The sequence below is a fragment of the Spodoptera frugiperda genome, chromosome 7 (assembly GCF_023101765.2).
Source record: "Spodoptera frugiperda isolate SF20-4 chromosome 7, AGI-APGP_CSIRO_Sfru_2.0, whole genome shotgun sequence".
Classification (NCBI taxonomy): Eukaryota; Metazoa; Arthropoda; class Insecta; order Lepidoptera; family Noctuidae; genus Spodoptera; species Spodoptera frugiperda.
The window spans coordinates 8,533,373-8,557,611 of record NC_064218.1 but is presented as its reverse complement, the minus strand read 5'-3'; the positions used below and the strand labels follow the sequence as shown (position 1 = coordinate 8,557,611).

The following is a 24,239-nucleotide window of genomic DNA, read 5'->3' as shown; positions in this document are numbered from 1 at the left end:
TTACCTTAGAAGTGGGCTCCTTCACATCCTCCGGATCAACATTCCTCGGACGTAAAATATTACAATTTATCTCCCGTTTAGAATCCTACGAAAGTTTATAAACTTCCTAGTAAATTGATAGGCTAGACAAGTAACCTTGTTTGTGTGATCTCTAATCTCTAATTAATATAATCGTAAGACGGTGTTTAATATTATAAATAAATACCTGCTGGTCAAAAAACACAGGGTTTATATTTATTTTATTACTTTCACCAATATGTGTCGTGAATTATTAATAATCACTACTAAAAGTAATAAATTTCGACCGATTATTCACTTTTACCAAAACGTGTCGTTATTATTAATAATTTTGAAAAATTGTTAGTAATTTTCAATTGGTCAGATTTGCCGTAACATATACATTTTTTGACATATTTTGGACTTGTATAATTTGACTTTAGATATTTTTATTTTTTGACATTTTATGTGTTTGTATAATTATGTATGACATCCACTTGACATATACTTGACATATATTTTTTCTTAATTTTTGTATTGCTCATGTTTTTTTTTTACTCAAACGAATTAATTGTTAGCATATAAGTGTTTTGGTTTTTACTGTCAGCTTGTATTGTTTTTTGAATAAATAAATAAATTAAATAAATAGGATCTTGTTATTTTCCGGTGACATATCAAATGAATAAAATATATTATTAAAATGTCTACAGTCTTTATTGGTAATTCCTTATACCTTGTTCCAGAGTTCATAGACACCCTGCCCCTTGTGAACACGCCGGAGGTGTTCGGGTTGCACCCTAACGCGGAGATCGGGTACTTCAGCCAGGCCGTGCGCGAGATGTGGGGACATCTCATCGAGCTACAACCGCAAACCAGTACGTTAACTTATACTTTAACTAAAATTGTCTAGTTATAAGTAAATCTGGAATTAGTTTAGCAAGCATTTAGTAATAGACATTAAAGCTTCTCGCTCAAGCTACGTACTAGATTTTCTAAAGCCACATAATATTACACATAGGTACACATAACTATTATACATATTTTTGGTCTCACACCAAGATTTTCTTTTCAGAGTCAGTCATGAGATTCGTTCTCATAGTCACATCTCATGTTTTGGATTATTGAAATCACTCGTTCCTTTCAGTTGTCTCCTCTGACATATGCTTACCGTTGAATTCTAAATTTATCCGTAGTATTTATTGGGCAGAGGTGTTGTTTAAACTAGTACGTACCCTTGTTTACTGTTGACTCATACTCATTTTTAATTCTAAGAAATGTAGACTAACATTGTTAGAGAAAACGTGTTTTCATTGCTTATTTTTTATCATTTTCACGCGGCATTAGTACCTGTATGGGACCGTAAGTATGAAGTTGTAATCTCATTTTCTTGTTACCTTAAAATATTGTGTTGATTTATAATATTATGTATAATAATTACTTAATCTAAATTTCTATTTACTTTTAACATGCTGCTAGGTGTAGTAAAAGGTAAGTTTAGTATTTGTTTTATTGCATACTACTACAGTTTCGCTGCTCTAATAATAAGATCACATGTCGAACGGAAAAACGAAGTAGCGACAAAAACAACCAACTATTATATGCTGTGCTTATTCAGATTATAAAACTGACTAATAAATTCAGCTTTACACTCGTCAACGTCCATACCACGTTGAAAACACCGGTTCTCGTCCGATCACCGAAGTTAAGCAACATCGGGCGCGGTCAGTACTTGGATGGGTGACCGCCTGGGAACACCGCGTGACGTTGACTTTTTGTTTATTAATATTAGAAATGCCGTTTATATTTTTTGTATTTTTTGTGACTAGGTGAGAGCGGTGGTGCGATGAGTCGGGAAGATTTCATCGACATCACGGCTCTGGACGTGTTGTCCAAGCTGCCGCAGCCGTTCGAGATCTGGCGCGTGCGGAAACAGTTCGAGATGAACATCACACCCACACTTGTCGTGCTACTACAGGAACTAGAGAGGTAAAATGGTACCACTAATGTAGACAATAACTGTTCAATTTCTTGGAATTTGAGACATACCAAATAAAATACGGGTCAGTTCAAGGTTCAGTTCCACATCTTAGCTGCACGATTCTGGCAGAAAGCAGATTGGTGGCCAAAAGGAGTCCGATTTTGGACACAGGGGCCCGTGGCATTTTGTCGACTTGCCAACCTGTAGTTATCTCACTGCACACCGGGTGCAATTTAAGACTACATGCTGAGAATTACATAAAAAATCTAATTAACAAAGATTCTTGGGTCGTATTTCGCCCGATCTATTTGAAAACCGAAACTGGGATCTTATTCTCGGCAGTAGTACTTGGCGACTCTACTAAAAACACAATCACACTAAAACTTGCACCGTCACGCCTTTTATCCCCGAAGAGGTAGACATATTTCGAAATTTTCGAAAAACCTAAAAAAAAACACAGTAATACTTTGCCCGTTCAGGCAATCGACCACTCGACCAACGAGGCAGTTAAGATTAAGATAAAACTAAACATAATATTCTAACCATTCAGATTCAACCGCCTAATCCTTCGAATGCGCTCAACTCTAACGCTGCTACGGAAAGCATTGGCCGGAGAGATCGGCATGGACGCGGTACTAGACAACGTGTCGTACTGCATGTTCAACGGACAACTGCCACAGGTGTGGCGGAGCCTCGCCCCCGCCACTTGTAAGGGGTTAGGAGGGTGGATGGACCACTTCATTGCCAGGACTAAGCAGTATACTGATTGGGTATGATGATCTTGTTAAATATGTATTAATGAAATTATTAGATAAACTATTATGTTCTAACATCTTTCTCAAGTACCTTATGATAAGACTTGGTCGGCCAAGTCTTGCTTCTACTTGCTTGACCAGTCTACTGTCTACTACTTGTTCTTGGAGTATGATGTCCCTCAATATTGTAAAAGGAAAGATAGTGATCGCTCGACATTTGAATCGCATGGTAGAATATTATTTTATGCGAACAAAATTTCAGCCTTCGTGATTAAATCCTCTCTATCCTTGCTTGAGATTTTGATATTAATAGTTCCATAGTGTCTGATGATCTTAAAATTCTAACTATTGTTTATTTAGGTAAATCGTCCATGTTGCGTCATTTGTTTGACGAATACGTCCATCCTTCACAAACAATATGCCGGTTTAAAGTTACGGCTTCGTTCATTGTTACTAAGCAAGATGCAATGCTTTGTCTTTAATGTAGGCCTTCTATTGTTCGTGAAGGATGCATGCATTCGTCAAATGACGCGACGGAGACAGTGACTCTTAGGCCTCGGCCTCGAATTTTGCGGGCAGCGGGGCGGCGGCGGCGGCGGCGCGGGAGCGGGGCGGCGGCGGCGGCGGCGCGGGAGCGGGGCGGCGGCGGCGGACCCGTTCTCGAAACTAGCGGGCAGATCGCGCGGCACTACAGCGGTGTAGTGTTGTGTTCGTGGTTGTGTTGTCGAGATATTTGTTTTTATTAGCGAACGAAATCTTTTTGATTCAAATTTATTCCTAACGCTCGACTTACTGTGGGCAAAAGAAGAAGACTTACTATAGGGCAAGGAAAATAAATGGCGAGTTTTATCGAAATTATGAAGAACAGAGACAAAATCCCGACAAATTCTATGACTACACTAGAATGAGTGTAGAAACTTTTGACTATATTCTTGAAACTATCAAGAGATATTTCAGTTTTTGCTTTAGTCTTCAATATTCAGTTCGTTTTTTATTTCTTCCCATAATTGGTTAATTTTTCTTCTATTTTTATGGTTCACATCTTTGCTGTTCCATGTGGGTGTCCTCTCAAAGATTGCCGAAATCATTTGCTCTTGCACGTCTGAGGACATTTTGATACGTCACAAAAAATATGTAGGTACACAACACTATACTACAATGCAGACGCGCAACGCGGGCGGTCACCGCTTGACTGGAGTGCACCGCTCGTTGCCCGCTCCCGCGCCGCTCCGCCGCCGCTGTGTTCGAAAACCGGTCCATTTGATTATACGCATAAGATCCTGCCGCTACCGCGCCGCTGCCGCTGCCGCCCCGCTGCCCGCAAAATTCGAGGCCGAGGCCTTAGTTGCGACATACAAAAAACAATAATGAATGACTACAGGCTACAATGGAGGAGCCGGTGGTAATATGGCTGTCAGGGCTGCACATCCCGGAGTCGTACCTGATAGCCCACATCCAGATCGCGTGCCGCCTGTACACCTGGCCGCTCGACCGCTCCACGCAGTTCACCAGGGTCACCGGCTGGGTCTCCGCTGATGAAATCGAGGAGAGACCTGTTACGGTACTTATCTTCATAGTTACTCTTTTAAAAATAATAGCCTGCGCCATAGTCAGTTAATACATCATTTAATGTTAAGTATTATGGAAATAACTTCTATTCATTGCATCCACCATGTTATCTATGGCCTCTTTTCACACGGAGAAGGATTGAGTATTAATTACCGCCAAGGCGGATTAGGCTAAGTGCATAAAGTTTTAATAAATAAAGGAAAAGGAAGTTTCTGTGATGTGTGATATCCATGGACTTATTGTCTAAAATTCCAAATGATATTAAAATACTGGCTTCTGCCAGCGGCATCGCCCGCATTCCCATGGGATAAAAAGTGGGCTATGTGTTATTCCAGACTACCCCTATTTCAATTTCCCTTTCCTTCAGCCGTTATGGTATAAAGGAGGAACAAACATAATATTGTTACAAAACAGTGTTAATTTTATAGGTATACTTAATTTTGCTTACCGCTTCACTATTTTATTATGCGAAACGTTATGTCAGTTCAGCTCTTTGAAACAATTTACATAAACTGAAATGTCATGGCCAGGTACATTTTCAGTACGAGTCAATATTTGTTAGCAAGCAAAAAACATGTGTGTACACTCTTTTTCTTATTTTTAATATATAACTTGGAAGTGTTTTTCGAAAATAAAATTGTATTAACCATACTTGTTTTTCTGTAGAAGTAAAACATCTGCTATGAATTAAAATAAGACCATACCACACGCTTTAGTCATCGATATAAAAATTGCAATTACTATGAAACATGTTATTGAGGTAGATTTAAATATTCGTAAAGACAGATTAACCTCAATTTTCATGGTCTTGTAACATTAACACCCCTTACTCTTTTGAAAAGGCCAGCTGTCTGTTGCATGTATTACGGGCATTCCACCAAGCAATCCTGAGCCTTACTTCAATCCCATACAATTTGGTTTTCTAAAAAAAGAAAAAAATAGCATTTGGCTACAGGCCCTGAAAACAGGATCATTATTTATTTCCATAGTCCATACTCTTATTAAGATATATTTGCTATTTTGCTGTATTATGTCATTATTAAATAAAGATTATTATAAAGATGACCTTAAATATTTCTTGTGTCTATATGATCAGCGCTGATTGCTTATTAAGAGATCAATGTACTAATTTATTCCGATCTCAAAAAAAAAACCATTTTTTTTTTCCAAAGAATATTCTAATTATGTCTTCTACTTGTTCTTTAGACTTTCTCTACCATCTTAATGTAGGTCTTTTACGACATCCTCCTTTGTAGTCTGCATTAACTTCATTGCATCCAGTACGAGCCTGCGACCTTCTTCCCATCTTCTCGTCCTGGGCATCTGTAGACCTCCTCGCGGCCGCTTATTATTCTACTCATATTTTTCTAACAAAATAATGTTCTATGTTCATAGGGTTGCTACGTCCGAGGTCTGTACTTGGAAGGTGCGCGATGGGACCTCGAAGATAAATGCCTGAGACGCTCCCACCCCAAGGTGCTGGTCACCGAGCTACCCATCATGTACGTCATACCTATTGAGGCGCACAAACTCAAGTTACAGGTATGTTCGTAATCATTTCATGTCGTCTACAGTAGTACTAGTATTTTATAGATAATTGTTTGTTTGTTTATTTGTAGTAGGCTCCGTAACTACTGGACCAATTTGGAAACTTTCTTAGACTATTGAAAAACTTATTTTTAGGGAGTAACATACTAATATGGAGATAAATATATCTCACGTTTGCTGTAACAGGATTTATGTTTCATAACAATTACTTAGTTAGATATTTATTTTAAGTAAATATATTTACTAACTAGCTTTTGCCCGCGACTTCGTTCGCGTGGAATAGTGACTTCCGGCAAATTTTTGGTTTTAACCACATAGTTCCCGATCTCGCGGGATCTCTTCAAAAATGAGATGTGGAAGATATTCCAGGGAACTCTTCAAAAATCAACATAATGAGCTCTGCGTTTGAATTTAATAGATGTATACTCAGTTAGGGCATTGAAAAAATAGTTTAAAAACGGACTTAAACTAAAGAAATATTATAATCTTTCCGAACTTAAGATGAAAACTAACTTAAAACTAAAGAAAGCTACGAATTACGAATTTATAACAATTAAAAAAGAAATTATATTACAACCTATCCTCTATGCTATAATAACCAAGCTTAAACTAAATAATTTAAAAGAAACGACGAAATCTAATCTAATTAATTTATAAATTAGACTTACAATTTTATTAAACAAACTAACTACAGTAACTACTAATAATCGATATCAAACTAAACCTACGTTAAATAGTTTAACCAGAAAACCAGGAAAACCCAACTAATAAAATAAATTCTAAACTATATCTGTACCAAATTTCAACCAAATCCGTCAAATAGTTGCGGAGATTATTGGTATAAGCATAGAATAGTGTTCGACGTGATTCTTTAATTTGACATAACTTTTTTATTTATGAACCGATTGACATGAAACAAACACTAAATGTAAATTGAAGCATACCACAATATATTCGTGAAAACCGCATCCAACTCGGATCAGCCGTTTCTGAGATTAGCGCGCATAGACAAACAGACAAACAGACAAACAGATAAACAGATAAACAGATAAACAGACAAACAGACAAAAAAAAGTTAATTACATTTTTGGGTTTGACATCGACATAACAATAACCCCGGCTATTTTTTTATGTTTTCTTTCAATGTACAGACAACACTTTTCTACGATTTTATTATATGTATAGACTAAATGGACACCTTGGTCTGAATTAAATAAATAAATGATTATTTAACATTTGCAACTCTATCTGTCTCTGCATAGAATAATATCCATTTACTAATTACCTAGGTACTTTTTAGATAATGAAAGAAATTCGTAGACAATGTCATTGCTCTTATTATTTAAGTTGATCTCCTTTAATTTGCCGTTTATCAGTCACAGACTCTTATCAGTCATCGGTACGATTTAATATTTTATTTATTAAGCCAACGAACATTTTGATAATCGAAGTCATTTAGAGAGGCTTCAGCAATGGGCATCTTCTGTCTTATATGATGATGATTTTATAGCGCTAGCAGCAGATATTAGGGTGTTTATCCACCACAGATGTGCTGTGCTAAGTTGCGTGGATGCGTTTGGCTTCCACCATTCTTATTCATTGGTACATATAGTTTAGCACTGGTGGTAACGGACTCAGCTAAGCTATGTTTTTTTGTTATATGGAAAGATGCGTGCTATGGATGTGCGCTATGGATGTGTGCTACGGACGGCTTCTCTACTATCGATACGTCGCATACTCGACTGCGCATCTTCCTCGCACAGCTACATAGCTTAGTATCACTGGAAACGGTCACATACTTTCCCAGCTTACCTACATAGCATATCTCTGGTGGAAAGACCTCTAAAAACATCTCCTAGACAAACATCCGCCGATATAACCTTGACTATGCGTACTGCCTAGACGGGGGCAGTCCCTCTACTGATTATAAAACATATTTTTTGTTTACACACATAAATTATTACACACATCTATTAAAAAAACACGGTTTTTCCTCTCAGTGTTCGCGTTAAGTGAATGTTTTTGTACATAGATTAAACATGTGACGCGATACCACTTCCGAGTATTGTTTTGTAGGTCGTTCAAATAGCACCTGCTCAGTACACGCTAAATTAGCTCTTAATGACGTTGCTGTATCTATGTGCTTGTTTCATTTCTCTAAATCCGATAAAGTATTACTTTAAAGTTGATTGTAGAATGTTTCAGTTTTACCTGCGCCTAGCTGACTTAAAAATAAGAGGGTTTCAGGTATAGGCAGGTAGCTATAATTTTTGGTACAGGTCGATCAATGTAATAATTATTAGGTACATTGAAGCTAGGACCGGTATGAAACTTTCTGCTACAAAGCCAAATTGAGAATCTTCAGTATCTTTTAGTTTTTGGATAATTTAAGTGTGCTTCGGCACGAATGGGCCGGCTTGACCGGAGTGATACCACGGCCTCGTACAAAACCGATGTGAAACAACGCTTGCGTTGTGTGAGTTACGCTACCGGAAGCTCAATTATCTCCCTTCCCAATCCCCGGTTCCCCAAAAAACCTTAAAATTCAATACCCTCATAAGGTTGGCAACGCACTTCTAACGCTTTTGGTGTTTCGGGTGTGCATGGGCGGCAGCGATTGCTTACCATCAGGTGATCCATCTGCTCGTTTACTGGCTTATAACACAAAAAAGGCCTGAATTATTCCAGAAAAAAAACATACCTAATTAAATTAAAATAATTCTCATAATCACCGAAGTGTCGGTGTAGTTATAATGTTTATAATAAAACAAATACTTATCGAAATCTCTTGTGAAATTATCATAAAGCAGCCTGTTCACTACCCAATGTTTAAGTTATACTAGTCCTTATATCTGTGACTATTAATTTAGTTTGTTCATTGTCATATTTAAGGTCATCAGAAAGGTTAAGTTGTAGTATTAGGTAAATAAAATAGGCTCTATGTAAAGCTAACTTAGGTGTCGACAATACCGTCTATGTATATTGTAGGTAAGTTTAATTTTTTTTTAAGTTTTCGAAGTGTAAGTGCACCTAAGTAAATTATAATATGTACAAGTGTAGGTAATATTCACCTTCATGGATAATCATGAAATAGGTAGGTGATAATTCAATATAAACAGTGGAAAGTACAGTAAAGAAGCATGTAGTAAATAAACTAGGTATAATGTCTATTAAAATTATCTATATTGCTACCTATGTTAGTTTTTTTTTTGTGTATACCAAAATGAACGAGGTGCCTAATTATGATGAACATAGCATCAGCTGGTCGCCTTAGCACTGCGCACACAAATTTTGACTCTTTAGGATCTTCTTAGATTAGAAAATAAGTTTACTGTCGCACTCAGAGACATTTAATGATTATTTAAACTATTCCTTACTAACGATTTTGTATTGACAACAATTACTAAGGACCGGCTTAAGTAACCATTAAATGACTCTTGAGTACGGAGCTTAGTGGTATTTTAGTGCTAAATGTATACAAATCTTTATTCAGGCCCGTCCAGTGACCTCAAAGGTGGCGATAACCTACATATTACACACACTCAAGGCCAATAGTGTATCTTTGTTTATTAGGTAGGCATAATGTTTGTCTACAAACAAATTTTCGGTTTTACATCATTTCTTGATAAATTTATCTTTTGTAAGTATTTTTAAATTAAACAGTTTATCATTAATTTACATTTCTTTGTAATTTTTTTTTTATTGTGTTTGGTTCTACCGTACATACATAATAACCGCTATGTGAGCTTATTCAGAACGATTATCTTAAGTTCAATTATTGCTTCAGTTGTAGGTAGGCTTTAACAGAAAATTCTTAGTAGATCGGTAGTAATATGAGTCTAGTTAGTACCTATACGCTAGGTTCAGTCTGATGGGGCCCAAGACCCGGAGCGGCGGACTACCTAGCGAGTTACAGGGGCTCCGGCTCGAAAAGCAGGTGTAGGGACGGGGTGGTTTTCAGTCAGTAAGCGTCTGACACTCCCTCGGATCAACCAAGGTGGAAGAAGTCATTGGATGATCTTTAGATGATTTTCCCACTATCTCATCATTGCTTCCAGGAAATAATAAATATATTTTCAAACTTTCAGCACATAGGTATTAATGCAGACATTTTTAAAAATGGCACACGCAGTACGCGTGACATTGGCCTATTAATATATTTGATCATAATTATAGAGCAGCAGAAAATTTTATGTTTGCATTATTATTTCCTGCCACTCAGTATAGGTATTTCCGTACAGTCTGTCTAAATATTATCTACTTTAACGTCACTCACGTATAGAAACAGGTGTCATGATATACCTAGCACTTTCTTTTTCTTATCTCAAGAGCTGTCAGTAGATTACTTTCGAAATTTTCAATATAATAGCGAATCGAATCACTAGGTGTGTACCTATGCCAATAGAGTGTCTAATTCTTTATTTATTTTATCACATAGGCCTCGAAAAGTCGCTTCTAATCTCACCTTGAATGAGGAAGGAATAGGCAGAAGTGCACAACACATTTTATCTTACCATCTTATACTTATTATTACTAGCTGTCACACAGTTTCACCCGCTCTGCTCGGCGTCTTTTGTTCTTAGTGTTATGTTACCCTGTAGCCTTCCTCAACAAATGGACTATCCAACACAAAAATATTTTTTCAAATCGGACCAGTAGTTCTGGAGATTATCGCGTTCAAACAAACAACACGTTACGATCAATAGGAGTTAAAAAGAGCGGATGAAGCAGGTGAATGTTGGGAACCTATTGCTTTATACGGAACAGAATTCTAGGCCAGGTCATAGGTGCTGTCAATGAATATCTTAATATCTTTTACTTCCTGTATTTATCCATCTGAATGATTATCAGGTGATTCATATGTCAAACTCAAGTACCTTGAATGCGCAGTTGAGATTTGCAAAATTATCGTTAAGATAAAATAAGTATATTCAAATGATGAAATTGAAAGGTAAAGAACATAATTCGCCGGATATTACGATGCAAAACTTCAACTAACTTCTGTCAGCGACTTCATACGCATAAATAGGTGATTACCGTTTTTCCCATTCCCGTGGTAATTTAGGGAAATCGTCTTTTAGTACTGCCCTACACTCCCCAAGAAACATACATGCAAAGTTCTAGCTTCCTAGGTCCAGTAGTTTGGGTTGTGCATTGTCTGTCAGTCAGTCAATCACTTACTCAGTAACGGAAGAGTTTTATATATACAGACTAGCAAACCCGACGAAATCTGTCAGTCTGTCAGAAAATTTTCCTCAATTTTCTTTGCAACATCACGGAGCCCGAGACCTTTCCAACGAATGCAAAATCGTGGAAATCGGTTCGTGCGTTCTGGAGTTCTAGTGTCAGGAAAAAAACCCGAATTATATCTATATTATAGATTATATAACTTTTCTTTCACAGAACACCCTACGTTCTCCTGTTTACACGACATCGCAACGCCGCAACGCAATGGGGGTCGGCCTAGTCTTCAACTCCGACCTATGGACAGCCGAGCATCCTAGCCATTGGATCTTACAAGGCGTTTGCCTCATTATGAACACCGACTAATTGACGTTTACTTTAGAGTGGCGCTAGTGTTGTAAATGGTCGTTTAGGGCCTAGACAGACGAATAGCATAGTACATACATTCCTGCCAGCAAACTAATGCCTTTTGGGATATAAAAGGCGTGATAATATGTTATAAACTAATATTATGTTGATGCTATATTGTAGACAATGTTAAGGAATGTAGAACTATTGGCTCTAGTTGGTTTGGCTCAAAAAACTCTAGGACATTGTCAGCCTAGGCAGTGAGAAGCGAGGACAGTCAATGCGGTATTCTCACAAACCTGTGTGTTTAACAATACTCCGTGAATACTCCTTTGTGACGTCATTTGAGTATTAATAACAAACCACTGCCTCATACAAGAATCTAGTCAGGGAAGCTACCTGTTTTTTAGAATTATGTTGTGTCATTATAAGGTTTTTAATTAGATGTTAATTTTTAAATAAAGACTGATTAGAATATACACGATTTTTATTATATTTTTAGTATAATTAACAATCTGTTTGACATGTCTAAGGAAGACGTAAGCTTTCGGTCGGTCAAGGTTGTCTGGCCGATAGAACAACGTAGCCTTAACCTAAGTGCTGGTAAGGTCACACTAGTCTTTGCACAGAATCAATCTTAATCATAATAATTATGGTTCATTTTAGTTTAATGCAAATATCAGTCTGATAACAAGGTGAGTTTATTTGCACTTAGCTTTGACTTGTGGCAGACACAGATTATAAAATGAGGTGTCCATAAAATCGGTCAGTCGTTGCCACTTCACCCAGCCTTTGTGAAAGAGAAACTCCTTTGTTTGCTCCTTGCCAACATAATGTGGATCCTGGAAGCAATGTTCTTTCTATAGTATGTTTATTGTTTACTTGCAGGATAACATTTTCAAGTGTTACATCTACCTAAGCTCTGATAAGTGACAAAATATTGTTATTCAAATGAGTCATGTATGTATACAAGAGATTTTAATTTTGTTATGTATATAACAAGAATTTATACATACATACATACATAACCTCACACCTATCTCCCATGGGCAAGAGACAATGGTACACCAATTGCTATGAATCTTACATACCACTACCAACAAACTAGTATTCTGTTGCCCAACATGAATGCCAAGGATTCCCTTTGAGGATGCATCCACATCTCCGCCCATCATCACCGGGCTGCCAAACTTGTCAAAATGGGACACCAGAGTGTCCACTATAGTTTTCAGTTCATCTCCATGGTTTACATGAACTATCTTGCTTGGAATGTCATACAATTTGTCTATCACTAGGCATACCTGCAATATTGAATAAAATTAGAACAATTATCAGTTTTCAGTTTCATTCATATTTACATGTATATATTGCTTGGAAGACATAACTTTGTGTTTAATTCAAATGAATAACATTAGAACAAGGTAAATTTTGTTTCATTCTACAGTATTTTATCATTGTATGTGTATGGGGGCAAATTAGCAAATAGATCGCCTGAGGAGTTTGTTTCTAGTAATAAACAGATTTGTAGCAAACATAGAATTTGTATGTTGATTGGTTTAATGAGTTACCTACTTCAAAGCTACCAATCCATTGCCTTGAGCCCAAGAAACTTAGTGGTTTGTCTTCGAGTTGGACTAAAATATCTTGTATCTCTCGTATCGATGGAACTTTCACCTCACTGCTAACATTTTCAGACATCCAGGAACATATTGTTTGTAGAGTTCTATAGCCGCAACCCCATCCCTGAGAAATTGTAATAATATTTACAAAATATTCACAACATAACCTCAAAACATTTAAAACTCGTAAGTACACTAGAACTGGATGAAATAGTGTAAAATATATCTTACTCTGTCATCGAATCCATCACAAAGGTAATGATAGTATTTATAATTTCCTGAAACTAAGTATGTTTTGCCGGAATTTTTCGATATCCCAGCTGTTTCGTGGACGTTTGTCAACAAATCTGACATTTTCGTGACGTGCCAGTGTTGCTATACTTATGTCACTTATTATTTGAGTAAGGCTAGAGTGTTTTTTCTATTAAAAACAATGTTGGTCGATATCGACTGAAAAGCAGATATTCCATAGGAAGTCATTAGTTTATTATTAACAAATTTACTGTCAGTCGAATGATCGTATGCAGTAGGTAACTGTAATTTCAAGAATAACCTAAAAACACTTAAAATATGACTTAATTCTGTGAAATAATAATAGCGTTAGTATTATTTATAGCTAACAAAATGTTAGATCATAATTAATGTTGGTAGTTATGAAAGAACAAGTTTTTTAGGCAGGTAAACTTGTAAGCAGCAGAAGATTTATGTACTGTACCTACTAGTATCCAAACATTACGTAATTTTAAGTCACTGCGCTAAAATACGAATAAAATCTGCATAATTATCAAGGAACCACTCAACCAAGTGTATTATATTCAAATACCTATCTTGTTAAAAACAAGGAAAATAAAGATTTGTTACGGATTGTTTGGTTTATTTATAAATCTGTTACCTATGATGACTATTTCCTAGTTATAATTAAATTCTGCCTGGTCTTAGAAGTAGTTATAATTTTATTAATTCTTTGACTGCCAATAGAAAACTGTTGAAGGCAAATCCTCCGCTAACGTCGGTCACTGGTGACCACCACGGCGTTCAATGTGTTAAAGACTATTACTAGTTATAAATATAATAATAATCTGGGTTTCAGTGTAAGTAAAATTGTGTGTTAAACGCATCACTGATACAGGCCAAAATTTTCGAGCAGAATTATATTTTTTTAAATCAAGATGACAACTTTATTCATTAGCTACTTAGGTAGTTTAATACTTGTCTAGTTGTCTCTAATTGATTTCTGATGTAATTATATTATCGTATCTCGAATAAACAATAGACGCGCTAATTAAATGGAAGACGACAAAATCCTCATCACATGTACTCGAGGAAAAATATCACTATTTGTTTAAACAACTAGGATGCTAGGAATAGTTCAACGCGCGCCACTAGATTGACATTGGAAAAACACCTCTAGGGCTGTGGAATAAGAGTTAGTAAATACTTAAGTAACAGTAAAATAAATATCTCATGATAATGTTAATCTTAGTTGGATTCACGACTTTTTATGGGATAGGAGCAAAGACGAGCAGACTTATCACCCAAAGGTAAGCGAACAGCGGCATGGACATCCGCAACACTGGGCCTTTTAGGGTCGACAGGTCTACCACGACCCTTTCTAGACGTCCATCCAATAACCCAATGAAGACGGTGGCACAGTAGCCACGGCTGCTGTGCAGCTTGCACAACGAGGCTCATGGGGGACACACGTCTCCCTAGGGATGTGCCGTGGCTCCGGAGCAGGTCTACTGAGAGGTCTCGGTGCTCCTTACAGGTGTAGACGGTGGCCACCAGGGTGGTCTTAGTGAGGTAAAAATTCCCCACTCCCTTTTTAAGGTATTCGTCATCAAAAAAGAAACATAAAAATCTATGACCCTTTATCGAAGGTTTGAAGGTCGTATCGGTTCGGAAGTACTACTTGAGACGGATCATTCCACGGTTTTGCTGTGCGAGGATTTTTCGCGAAAAACGCGCAGTTGTAGACTGCCAACTGATTTATTTATCGGGACAGAACTATTGTTGTGAAGGATGATTAGTATTTCTAGGGATTACCAATAGAAGCACCAGATGGGGTCCAGTAGTGCTGATGCCACATTGGGGCCTGTTAGGGCTGATGCCCGATCCGGAGCGGCGGACAACCAACGTTTTCCGCGGGGTTCCGGTTCAAAGCAGGAGTAGGATCAGAATGATTTTGGGCCGTAAGAGTCGGACACTCTCATCTCACCAAAGGCGAAAGAAGTTATTGGAGGATTTTCCTCAAAAAAAGATATATCTAAATTAAAATTGATTTCAGCAATTCAGGTTCGATTTTCGAGTTGGACAATGTATTTCGAAAACCGATACGAAAATTGGGCCACTTTTTATCCCGATACCGATGAGACATCCGATAGAAGCTTGTTTAACCGACTGAAAATATTGTACCTGCCTTTAAATACTTATATAAACAAAATTTTATTAGGTACCTATATTTTGCAGTCGATAAGTATTTTTGGTTTTTAGACTACGTCCTTGTAGTACCTACTGCCTGCGTCTGTTGTATCAGGTGCTGTTGTTGCTTTTACATATTTGATCAAACTGTTATTTAATTTACAGATGCAACTAGATAGGTCGGTTCGTGTCACGTAAGCATTTAACATATTAAACGCCATGGACGACAAAAATGGCAAGCGCCAGCGGAGGATTTGCCTTCAACAGATTTTTGTTGGCAGTTAAAAGTCTTACTTACAAAGAAATGCAAAAGCAATGGGATTCCAGATATCCTACACTCCCAGCAGGGCTGATGCCTAATCCGGAGCTGCGGACTACCTAGCGGGTTTACCGGGGCTCCGGCTCGACGGGCAGGTGTAGGAACGGGGTGGTTTTTAATCAGTAAGCGTCTGACACTCCTCTCGCTTTGCCCAAGGCGGGAGAAGTCACTGGATGATTTTCACCCTCAAAAAAAGGTATCCTACACTATCAAGACAACCTTTGGACGAAACAACCATTAGGCAGAGGTGCACCTGCACATTACGGCATTTAATGCCGCTGTATAATGTGCTGTACAGACACTTTTCACCATTTTTGTCATAAGTCCCATGTAACGGGGGTGAGCCTATTGCCATGGGCACAATTCCGGACTCCGTGCTGTTACTAAGTAAATTTTCGAAAAACCGAAAAAGCCCAGTATCACTTCTCCCGACCCGGGAATCGAACCCGAGACCCCATGTCCGGCAGTTGTACTTGCGATCACTCGACCAACGAGGCAGTAATTATAATTTATTTATAAACTTAATTATGGTGTTAGAAGTTGAGAAGAACATCCGTTAAGAAACCTAGGGCTTAAACTCTAAGATTAAATCATAGGTAATAAATGCCTATTGAAAAATTAAGCCTCAACTCAAAAACAAGATCGCGAGTAAATAAATGACATCCACTAAAAATTCAAAGAAGTTATCTTGAAAACATTACGCGACCGGCCCGTGACATTTGTACAGATGGACGGCGATACGGACTTATTGGAATTGCTATGTACAGGAATATAGCAATGGCAGCACGTTAAATATTTGGCTAGTTCGCTGTATTTGTTCTCAACGCTTCACATCAACCTGTACAACACCAGTTTACCATGATCTCGCTTTGTATGATGTTACCGGTTATTCAGGGGTCAGTTTATATTGGTTAAGCATAACTTCTTGTGTCGCTATTTGTACAATATTCGCTCGCGTCGAGCAGGTTATCGTCACGTCGGTATATAAGACTGTACTCTGAAAAAAATTCGGCATAAACTCGTTTCGTTTAACGCGTCTCTCTTCATCTGTGATATTTTGTTAAAAATAACAACATGAGAGCTTTGTTGGTGAGTTTAATTTATTTTTCTGTGTTTCGGAAAGTAAATTTGCCTACATAGTTTTTCTTGTAATCATTTTAAAACATGAATTATAAAGATTAAGGGAATAACTGAAAATGTTTTAATATTGTTTTGTCTGGATTTTGAGATTATTTTTGTGAGAAAAAAAACCGAATTTAATACGTATATAAGTTTTAAATAGGTACATTCATAGGTCCATAAGTATCTAGACGTAAATAGATGTCTTTATTCATTTGTCATTTTCTCAAAATATTAAATAGGTAGTAGACTCTAACACTATTTACCAAGGATAATCACATGAGTAATGCGTGAACAATGTCTTGTATATCAAACAAAATAAAACTATGTTCTGATCAAACTACGAAAGAGATAACATAACATCCCAATGATTTCGATAAAATCCTGTCACAATTTATCAAAGGAAATGTAAATATTTTATCTTAAAATATTCAATAGGTTTATGTATTTACTTAGATATTACCTACACATATCCATTGGAGATGATTTAAATATTTATTTATGTGTCCGAGCCATGCTTCGGCCACGAATGAGTCGGCTCAAAGTGATACCACGGCCTCACAGAAAATCAGCGTGAAAAACGCTTACGTTTCTTGTTTTTGTAGAATGATAGGCATTGTTGACTAAATTAATTATTATGTTATCGGCTAACTCACGTAACTGTTTGACAAGGAACTCGACTAGTTTCAAGCCATGCTAGGGGCTCATATTCATGAGCAGCATTCCGCGACACACGACTGTCGGGCTGCTACTCTTTATTCATTGTTGACTAATTTACGTTTTACTTTATTTAGTTCCATATTTTACAAAAGCACACAATCCCTAAATTACTAATTTAATTTCATAAATTACTCAAATCTACTACAACGTGTAGAGTCGGTACTAAACAGGATGGAAGTACCTAGGTACTGAGTTCCCATGACCTCCAATTTTCGCAACGATTATCTCTTGAATAGATGTTTACGTACAGTTCACTCACACACCAGTAGGTACCTTAGGTAGCTGGGTTGTTATAGCAGTGACTATCATGTAAAATGTAGGCAGGTGAATTCCTGACACTCTCTCTCGACTCAAGGCGGCAGAAGTCATTGGATGATTTTCCCCGCTCAAAAAATGGTGAATTCAATAAAGCTAAGCAAAGTGTTATTTATTTAATTTAATTTAATATTTAATGTACACAATACAATTAAATAGTGGTACATAAGGCGAACTTAATGGCATTCTCTACTGTTATTGTATTTTTTTATTAACAAGTTAGACTGTATCGTTTGTTAAGTGACCGCAAATGTGACTGCTGAACTGAGGGATTTCGGGTTTGATTGCCAGATCTTTTGCTGGATGTATTTTATATTCCGTATCAATTATTAAAAAGCATAACGTTATAATATTATTAGTTATTACTATGTCAACAACACTACTGTTTTTTTAAGCCTTTACTGTAAGTTACGCAATACTAATTAAGCAATTTAAGTTATCACAATATAAAACAGACCATTGATAACAGTACCTACATTTATAATTAGAAAATAGAAATACAGAAATACGATAACCTTAGATAACTTAAAGATACATGATATAACTTTAAGAAAAATTAAACACAAATATTTAAGAAATACTAGCTTCCGCCTGCGATCCGTCCGCGCGGATGTCGGTCTTCGCGTGGAAGTTATCATTTTGAGTAACTACGACAATGACATGTAAATATTTTGGACCCAAATATGGCGAGGCCCATAATAATTAAAGAGATCCCTCTAAAATTTATTATACCAAGTTTCATCGAAATCGAACTTAGTTTTCACGTGATGCCTGAACATACAGACAGACAGACAGACGGAAACATTTTTAATCACATATTTGGGTTTGGTATCGAAGTAACACCTCCTGCTATTTATTCTTACATATTTTCAGTAACAGAATTGACCTTCTACAGATTTATTAATTGAATGAATGAATGAATGAGAGTGTTATAAACAAGAGTAACAAATATAATCAGAAAGCTCCAACTGCTAAGCTATCGGGAGTAAACGTGTTATTGTGAGTAACCATAAGAGATAGACATTTGCTGTCGTGGAATATTTTTTAAACAATTTTAAGGAGAACATTTCCGTCATACATGATTTCTGTGTAGCTTTAACCATTAAGGCTGCACACGCGACGGAAGCTTAAAAAATGGAGTAAGTTCTCCTGTTTTCCCAACATTTCCCTTCACTGCTCTGCTCCTAAGATCGTAGCGTGATATTTATACTATAACAGGGGTATGAAGAACAATTGTACCAAGTTTCGTTGAAATCTGTCGAGTTTTTTGTTTCTATAAAGAACATACAGACAGACAGACAGACAGACAGACAGACAGACAAAAATTTTTCTGATTGCATTTTTGGTGTCAGTATCGATCACTAATCACCCGCTGATAGTTATTTTGGAAATATATTTCATGTACAGAATTGACCTCTCTACAGATTTATTATAAGTATAGATTTATAACAGGCGTAAAGGCTTTCATTTTTTAAAAGGGTGAACTGAGGTGCGTCTCTTAAAATACTTATAAGTAATATAGTATGTATAAGACACATTTTCCATCAGTTAAATTAGTTACGAATCATATGTACATATGACATCGAGCCAATATATGGCATCACGACAATGAGCCTATGGCTTCTTCTGAAAAAAATACACACACTTTTCTAGACCTGAGAATCAAACTTGGGAACTTTTGCTCAGCAAATAGCAGCAGTAGCAATTGCGACCATTAATTTAAAAAGGCAGTGGCTACTGGCTTACAATACTTTCCATATTCTATCTATCATATATAAAAAAACAAAAGACGCGACACAAATTATAGATAATCAAGTTACCTCATTAATAAAAAGTATGTAAAATAAAGATTACGGATATAGATGATAAAATAAAGTATTTTATAGGTAATTGAGATTGTACGCAGAAACCATTCCGTGTCACGGCATTGTTTGTTTAGCTTGTGTACCTACATAGCAGTTACATTAATTATAATTAACCATCAAGTGTTTCTCTGTCATTAATAATAGGATTTATACTTAAGTACTGAAAGTAAGGTAAATTGTGTTACCATTTTGTTGTTAAAAGATTCTATTTCATTTACTGTTGTGTCGATATTTTTTTAACGATGTCATTTCATGTCATGTCATCTCATCTCATGTCATTGTGGTCGTAAGTTTGTACTTACGACCACAATGACATGAGTGTAGCAGTTGTCTGCTACACCACTGTGAAACACACAGATTGATGTATGTTTTTTGAAATTCTTAATAGTCTGGAATTGAACCCGATATATCACAGTACGCTCACCGCTTATTATTACAGGAAACTCAATTCATAGCCAGTGAAAAATTGGTATTACATTGTAGGTGTGCATCTTTGTCCTTAATATTTTAAGATCTTTATTTGTTTAAGGGGGAAAGTCATCCAATGACTTCACCCGCCTTGGGTGAGGCAAGAGTTAACGTCAGACTCTTACTGACTAAAAACCACCCCGTTCCTTCTTTTACTTTACCAATAGTTATAATTAAAACACGCAACCGGAACCACAATAAGTAAATATACCGCGACATAGTTTGTTATTCAAACATTATCACCACATACTGTTTACATAGATAACCACACGAAAACATACTAAAAAAACGTTTCAAAGCACGCCGAAACCGAATGTACATACATAAATCAAAATAAATCTATTGTAGTCAAACAATGGCAGAGCGGGTAATCAAATTATTACGCAACCGAACAAACAGACACACACTAAACGAAGGCTATGTTTAAATATATATCCGTGTTTACATACAATAACATTGCACCTTTTATTCTTAGAATTGGAAGATAGAGGTCAATACATATACTTTTAAACTAAGAGGTGATAATAAATAGATGTTACACATGTATACTTATAAACCTTGATCTTACATCTCTCTATCTGTATAAAAAACTGCATCAAAATCGGTTGATTAATTTAATAGATCTAAACGTACGTAGGGACAGACAGAAAAAGCGACTTCGTTTTATACTATGTCGTGATAACACTCACTACCGCACATGATTTGATTTTAAATCCACGTCATTGTAGAGAAATAATACCCGAAAGTCGAGAAAATCTTAAAAATACATTGCTCCACCCGAGAATCAAACCTGAGACCTCATAATCGCCAGTCGGTTAAGATAATTTGACCAAATATTGTATAATAATAATTAAATTATTAGGAAAACATTAGGAACTGGTCCTATTTAACTTTAATCTAAAAGTCCTTGACATCACGTTTTTTTTATACAGGTATTTTTCCCCGTAGTCTTCTAATAATCATAATTTTGTTTGTCGTAAGTGCCAAAATATTCATGTGTACATATATAATTATATATTTAAATTATGTTTGTCCGGTTACACACGTGATTTCATTCGCTTGGTATTTCGTTCGCTCGTGATTTTATTTTATATCTAAAGTTGAATCATAATTCAGTGAAAAAAGTCAGACAGTTAATAAGAAAACTATTATTAATTATTAAGGAAAATACTCATAAATGAATGAGCCTTTAGCATGGCTTGAAATTAGACGAGTTCATCGTCAAAGTAAGGAACGGTGTGGTTTTTAGTCAGTAAGAGATATGATACTCCCTTTCGCCTCATTCAAGAGAAGCAGTCATTGAACGATTTTCCCCCCACAAAAAAAGTAGCACAGCAAAATTGTAAACAATAAATGCTTCCATTTGTTAAAATTATAGCTTTTCCCGCGGTAACATAAACATTGCTCTTGAATCGCTCTATCCATAAAAAAGCGCATTAAACCTGGGGCTTTAGTCTGCTATTACAATTGTGTTAGAATGGTCGATTATTGAGCAGTGTAAGAGGGAAGGAGCTATACAACCTACATAGCTTCGTCTCTCTTGCACTGCTCAATGATCGACCATTCTGACACAATTGTAATAGCAGACTAAGGCCCCTGTAGTGTAGTTTTAAAATCTAGGCAGGAACAGACAGTGGAAATCGGCTTTGTTTCACTTATACTGTGTGATATTTCACTGACTTGTATGCTTGCTATTCGCAGAAACCAAGTGATAAAACAAGCAAACTCATACAAACACGACTCACACACTTAATAATATCTCTTTAATCATATAATCCAGGCATGACGACATTAAAACAAATTCAGTTGCAATTAACACTTTAATTAAAGGAAATTTCGGAAAGGCCTAGAAAAATCACTTCAAATGTATAACGTGGTTATCTTATCTGACAGATAAACGTATCAATGACTATGTGTCGATATTCGGATGTGTTTTTGTGTACTGAGTCAGTCTTGAACTGATATTCAAGTTATATACAGTGTTTACAATGAAAGTGTTCTTCGTGTTTCAGCTTTTCTTCGTGTTGGCGATCTTTGCCATGGCTTCGGCTCAGAGAGGTACGTATTTTTACATATTATAATAACACTCAAAAAATATAACAAAATAATTATCTCAAACACACTGTATATTTGAACTCTTTAGATTAATAAGAAAAAGTCTCTTTAGAAATAAACTATTGATTAAAAAATATTTATTTATTTGAATGCTCGTTCAATTATTATATTTAATGCTCGTTCTAAAGTTAAAAAGCGGAATGAGCAACAACTATTTTTTTAATGCTCTATGCATCCACTACATTACAAAATATCTTGATTTTTAGAGATTTTTAGGAGACATAAATAAATACATACATATGTAACATAAACATTAAACAGTGAAACACAGAAAATAAAATCGACACACAATTTTGTTTGCTTTATTTGTTATTAACTTATTGTAAAACTGTGTGTTATTATGTAACTAACAATGTAAAGAAAAAAGATACCGTATATGAAAAGAGTATACGTATCTAACATAATCTTGTTTGTTTGTTTATTTAACCTAATATACCTGTGTGTTGTAATTAACATGATAGGTAACTATTTCATCATTAAGATGAAATACGCTTAACTTACTTTATGTGTGCTTTTTATTCATTTTCAGGCAAGGGCAACAACCCTGGGCAAGGTAAGTTTTTCACTAATATACCTATTGTGTACCCTTATTTACTATTAATAATATATTTATTAATTACAAACAAGTACCTAACTACTTACGGTGAAAATTAATAATCGATCTCATGCCAAAATCTTCAGAAAATGATTGATTTTTGACGAATTTATTATCAAAAATTTTATCAATCCAGAGATTTTGGAATAAGATCGTTAATGGGAGTTATTCCGTTACTTACAGTTCACTTCGTGGACAATGCAAACCCTGGCCAAGGTAAGCTTTATGTCAATAAAAGGGTAACAGCAGTTGTAACCAAGATAATTATCTTTAAATCTTATAACTTTCGTTTCAACTTTTATCGGTTTATTCACGTAAATGTTGGACGCGGAACTCGACTAGTTTCAAGCCATGCTAGAGGCTCATATTCATAAGCAGCATGTCACGACAAATGACACGGCGACTATCGCACTGCTACTGTTTCCGATGAATCCAAATATCCATCTCCAATTATAGTGGAGGTGTTAAAATATACTTCAGAATCCTTTGGCTATATTCTCCCTTTGAGAAGCGTACAATTTATAGATAGTCAACTTGGTAAAAGCTGCTGATGTCATCATTTACACTAACTAGCATTAACATTGCATGTCTGTCTGTAACATGGTGGGTATCACGACAAACTCTACGATACAAATTGCACGCACGCACAGATCCATTACAGGCATTTCGAACACAACATTCACATGTCAGGAATATGCATAGACGCTAGGTTTAATCAATACAATTGCAACGTTATACATTTTGAAATACAGTTGGAATTTAATTGAAGATCTGCTACTACTGAACACAAGCGCACTACACAGGTTTAGCTTAAAAACAGCACTATAGCAAAATGTTGCACTCCTTAACAACCTGCTTACAAAGGTCATATTATTTTCAGGCAGGTTATGGGGTAATAACAGACCGACACCCGGTGAGCAAGTTAATTTATCTATTTTATTTACTTTTGGAAATATCAACTTTATTACGAAATAGTAAAGTTGAGAATCCGGTGAAGATATTTGAGAGTTTGGAGTAGCTTGATGTGCTGACGTCTGTTCGTCATTTGCTGTAGGGAAAGAGCCATTCAAAAGTGAATAATTTATAAGAAAAATGCCAAAAATTTATGGATGTATCTTCATACAAATGTAAAAATATTAGTCGTTGCCCAGTATGTTTTTCATGAGCATTGGGAATTGCCAAATTAATCAATCAACTCATTTATAAAATGCGATAAACTCTTAACTAAATCCTTACTGGGTTTTTCTAAAGATAACAAATAATTATTTAAAACGTATAACGCAATAATTTCCAAATAATCACTT

The 24,239-nt window shown here is 36.1% G+C and overlaps 3 protein-coding genes and 1 non-coding gene across 53 annotated transcripts in view; 3 read left to right on the top strand and 1 right to left on the bottom strand.

Moving 5' to 3' along the window:
• Window positions 1-11,856, top strand: part of LOC118266067 (dynein axonemal heavy chain 10) — a 73,629-nt gene extending 61,773 nt beyond the window's left edge. The window contains exons 69-74 of the mRNA XM_050695088.1: window positions 741-872; window positions 1,824-1,983; window positions 2,526-2,745; window positions 4,112-4,291; window positions 5,695-5,841; window positions 11,251-11,856. Of these exons, the coding sequence (XP_050551045.1) occupies window positions 741-872; window positions 1,824-1,983; window positions 2,526-2,745; window positions 4,112-4,291; window positions 5,695-5,841; window positions 11,251-11,397 (986 nt within the window). The 3' untranslated portion in view covers window positions 11,398-11,856. The remainder of the gene's footprint in view (window positions 1-740; window positions 873-1,823; window positions 1,984-2,525; window positions 2,746-4,111; window positions 4,292-5,694; window positions 5,842-11,250) is intronic.
• On the top strand, window positions 1,649-1,767 carry LOC118266541 (5S ribosomal RNA). The gene has a single exon (XR_004782866.2). It is a non-coding gene; the product is annotated as a 5S ribosomal RNA (ribosomal RNA).
• Window positions 11,849-13,395, bottom strand: LOC118266064 (ufm1-specific protease 1). Its single transcript, XM_035579417.2, has 4 exons — window positions 13,230-13,395; window positions 12,952-13,122; window positions 12,471-12,680; window positions 11,849-12,221 (listed from the first exon to the last, which is right to left on the bottom strand). The coding sequence occupies exons 1-4, from the start codon at window positions 13,350-13,352 to the stop codon at window positions 12,081-12,083; spliced, it is 645 nt and encodes a 214-aa protein (XP_035435310.2). The 5' UTR covers window positions 13,353-13,395; the 3' UTR covers window positions 11,849-12,080.
• Window positions 13,396-16,660: 3,265 nt separating this feature from the next.
• LOC118265676 (sporozoite surface protein 2) overlaps window positions 16,661-24,239 on the top strand; it is a 137,083-nt gene continuing 129,504 nt past the window's right edge. For 24 of the 50 annotated variants that reach the window (XM_050694849.1, XM_050694848.1, XM_050694894.1 and 21 more), the window contains exons 1-5: window positions 16,662-16,827; window positions 22,238-22,283; window positions 22,870-22,893; window positions 23,119-23,151; window positions 23,816-23,848. In XM_050694849.1, the coding sequence (XP_050550806.1) occupies window positions 16,813-16,827; window positions 22,238-22,283; window positions 22,870-22,893; window positions 23,119-23,151; window positions 23,816-23,848 (151 nt within the window). In that variant the 5' untranslated portion in view covers window positions 16,662-16,812. Of the gene's footprint in view, window positions 16,828-19,765; window positions 19,929-22,237; window positions 22,284-22,869; window positions 22,894-23,118; window positions 23,152-23,815; window positions 23,849-24,239 lie in introns of those variants that run through there. The other 26 variants (XM_050694892.1, XM_050694893.1, XM_050694889.1 and 23 more) reach the window with 5 other exon arrangements.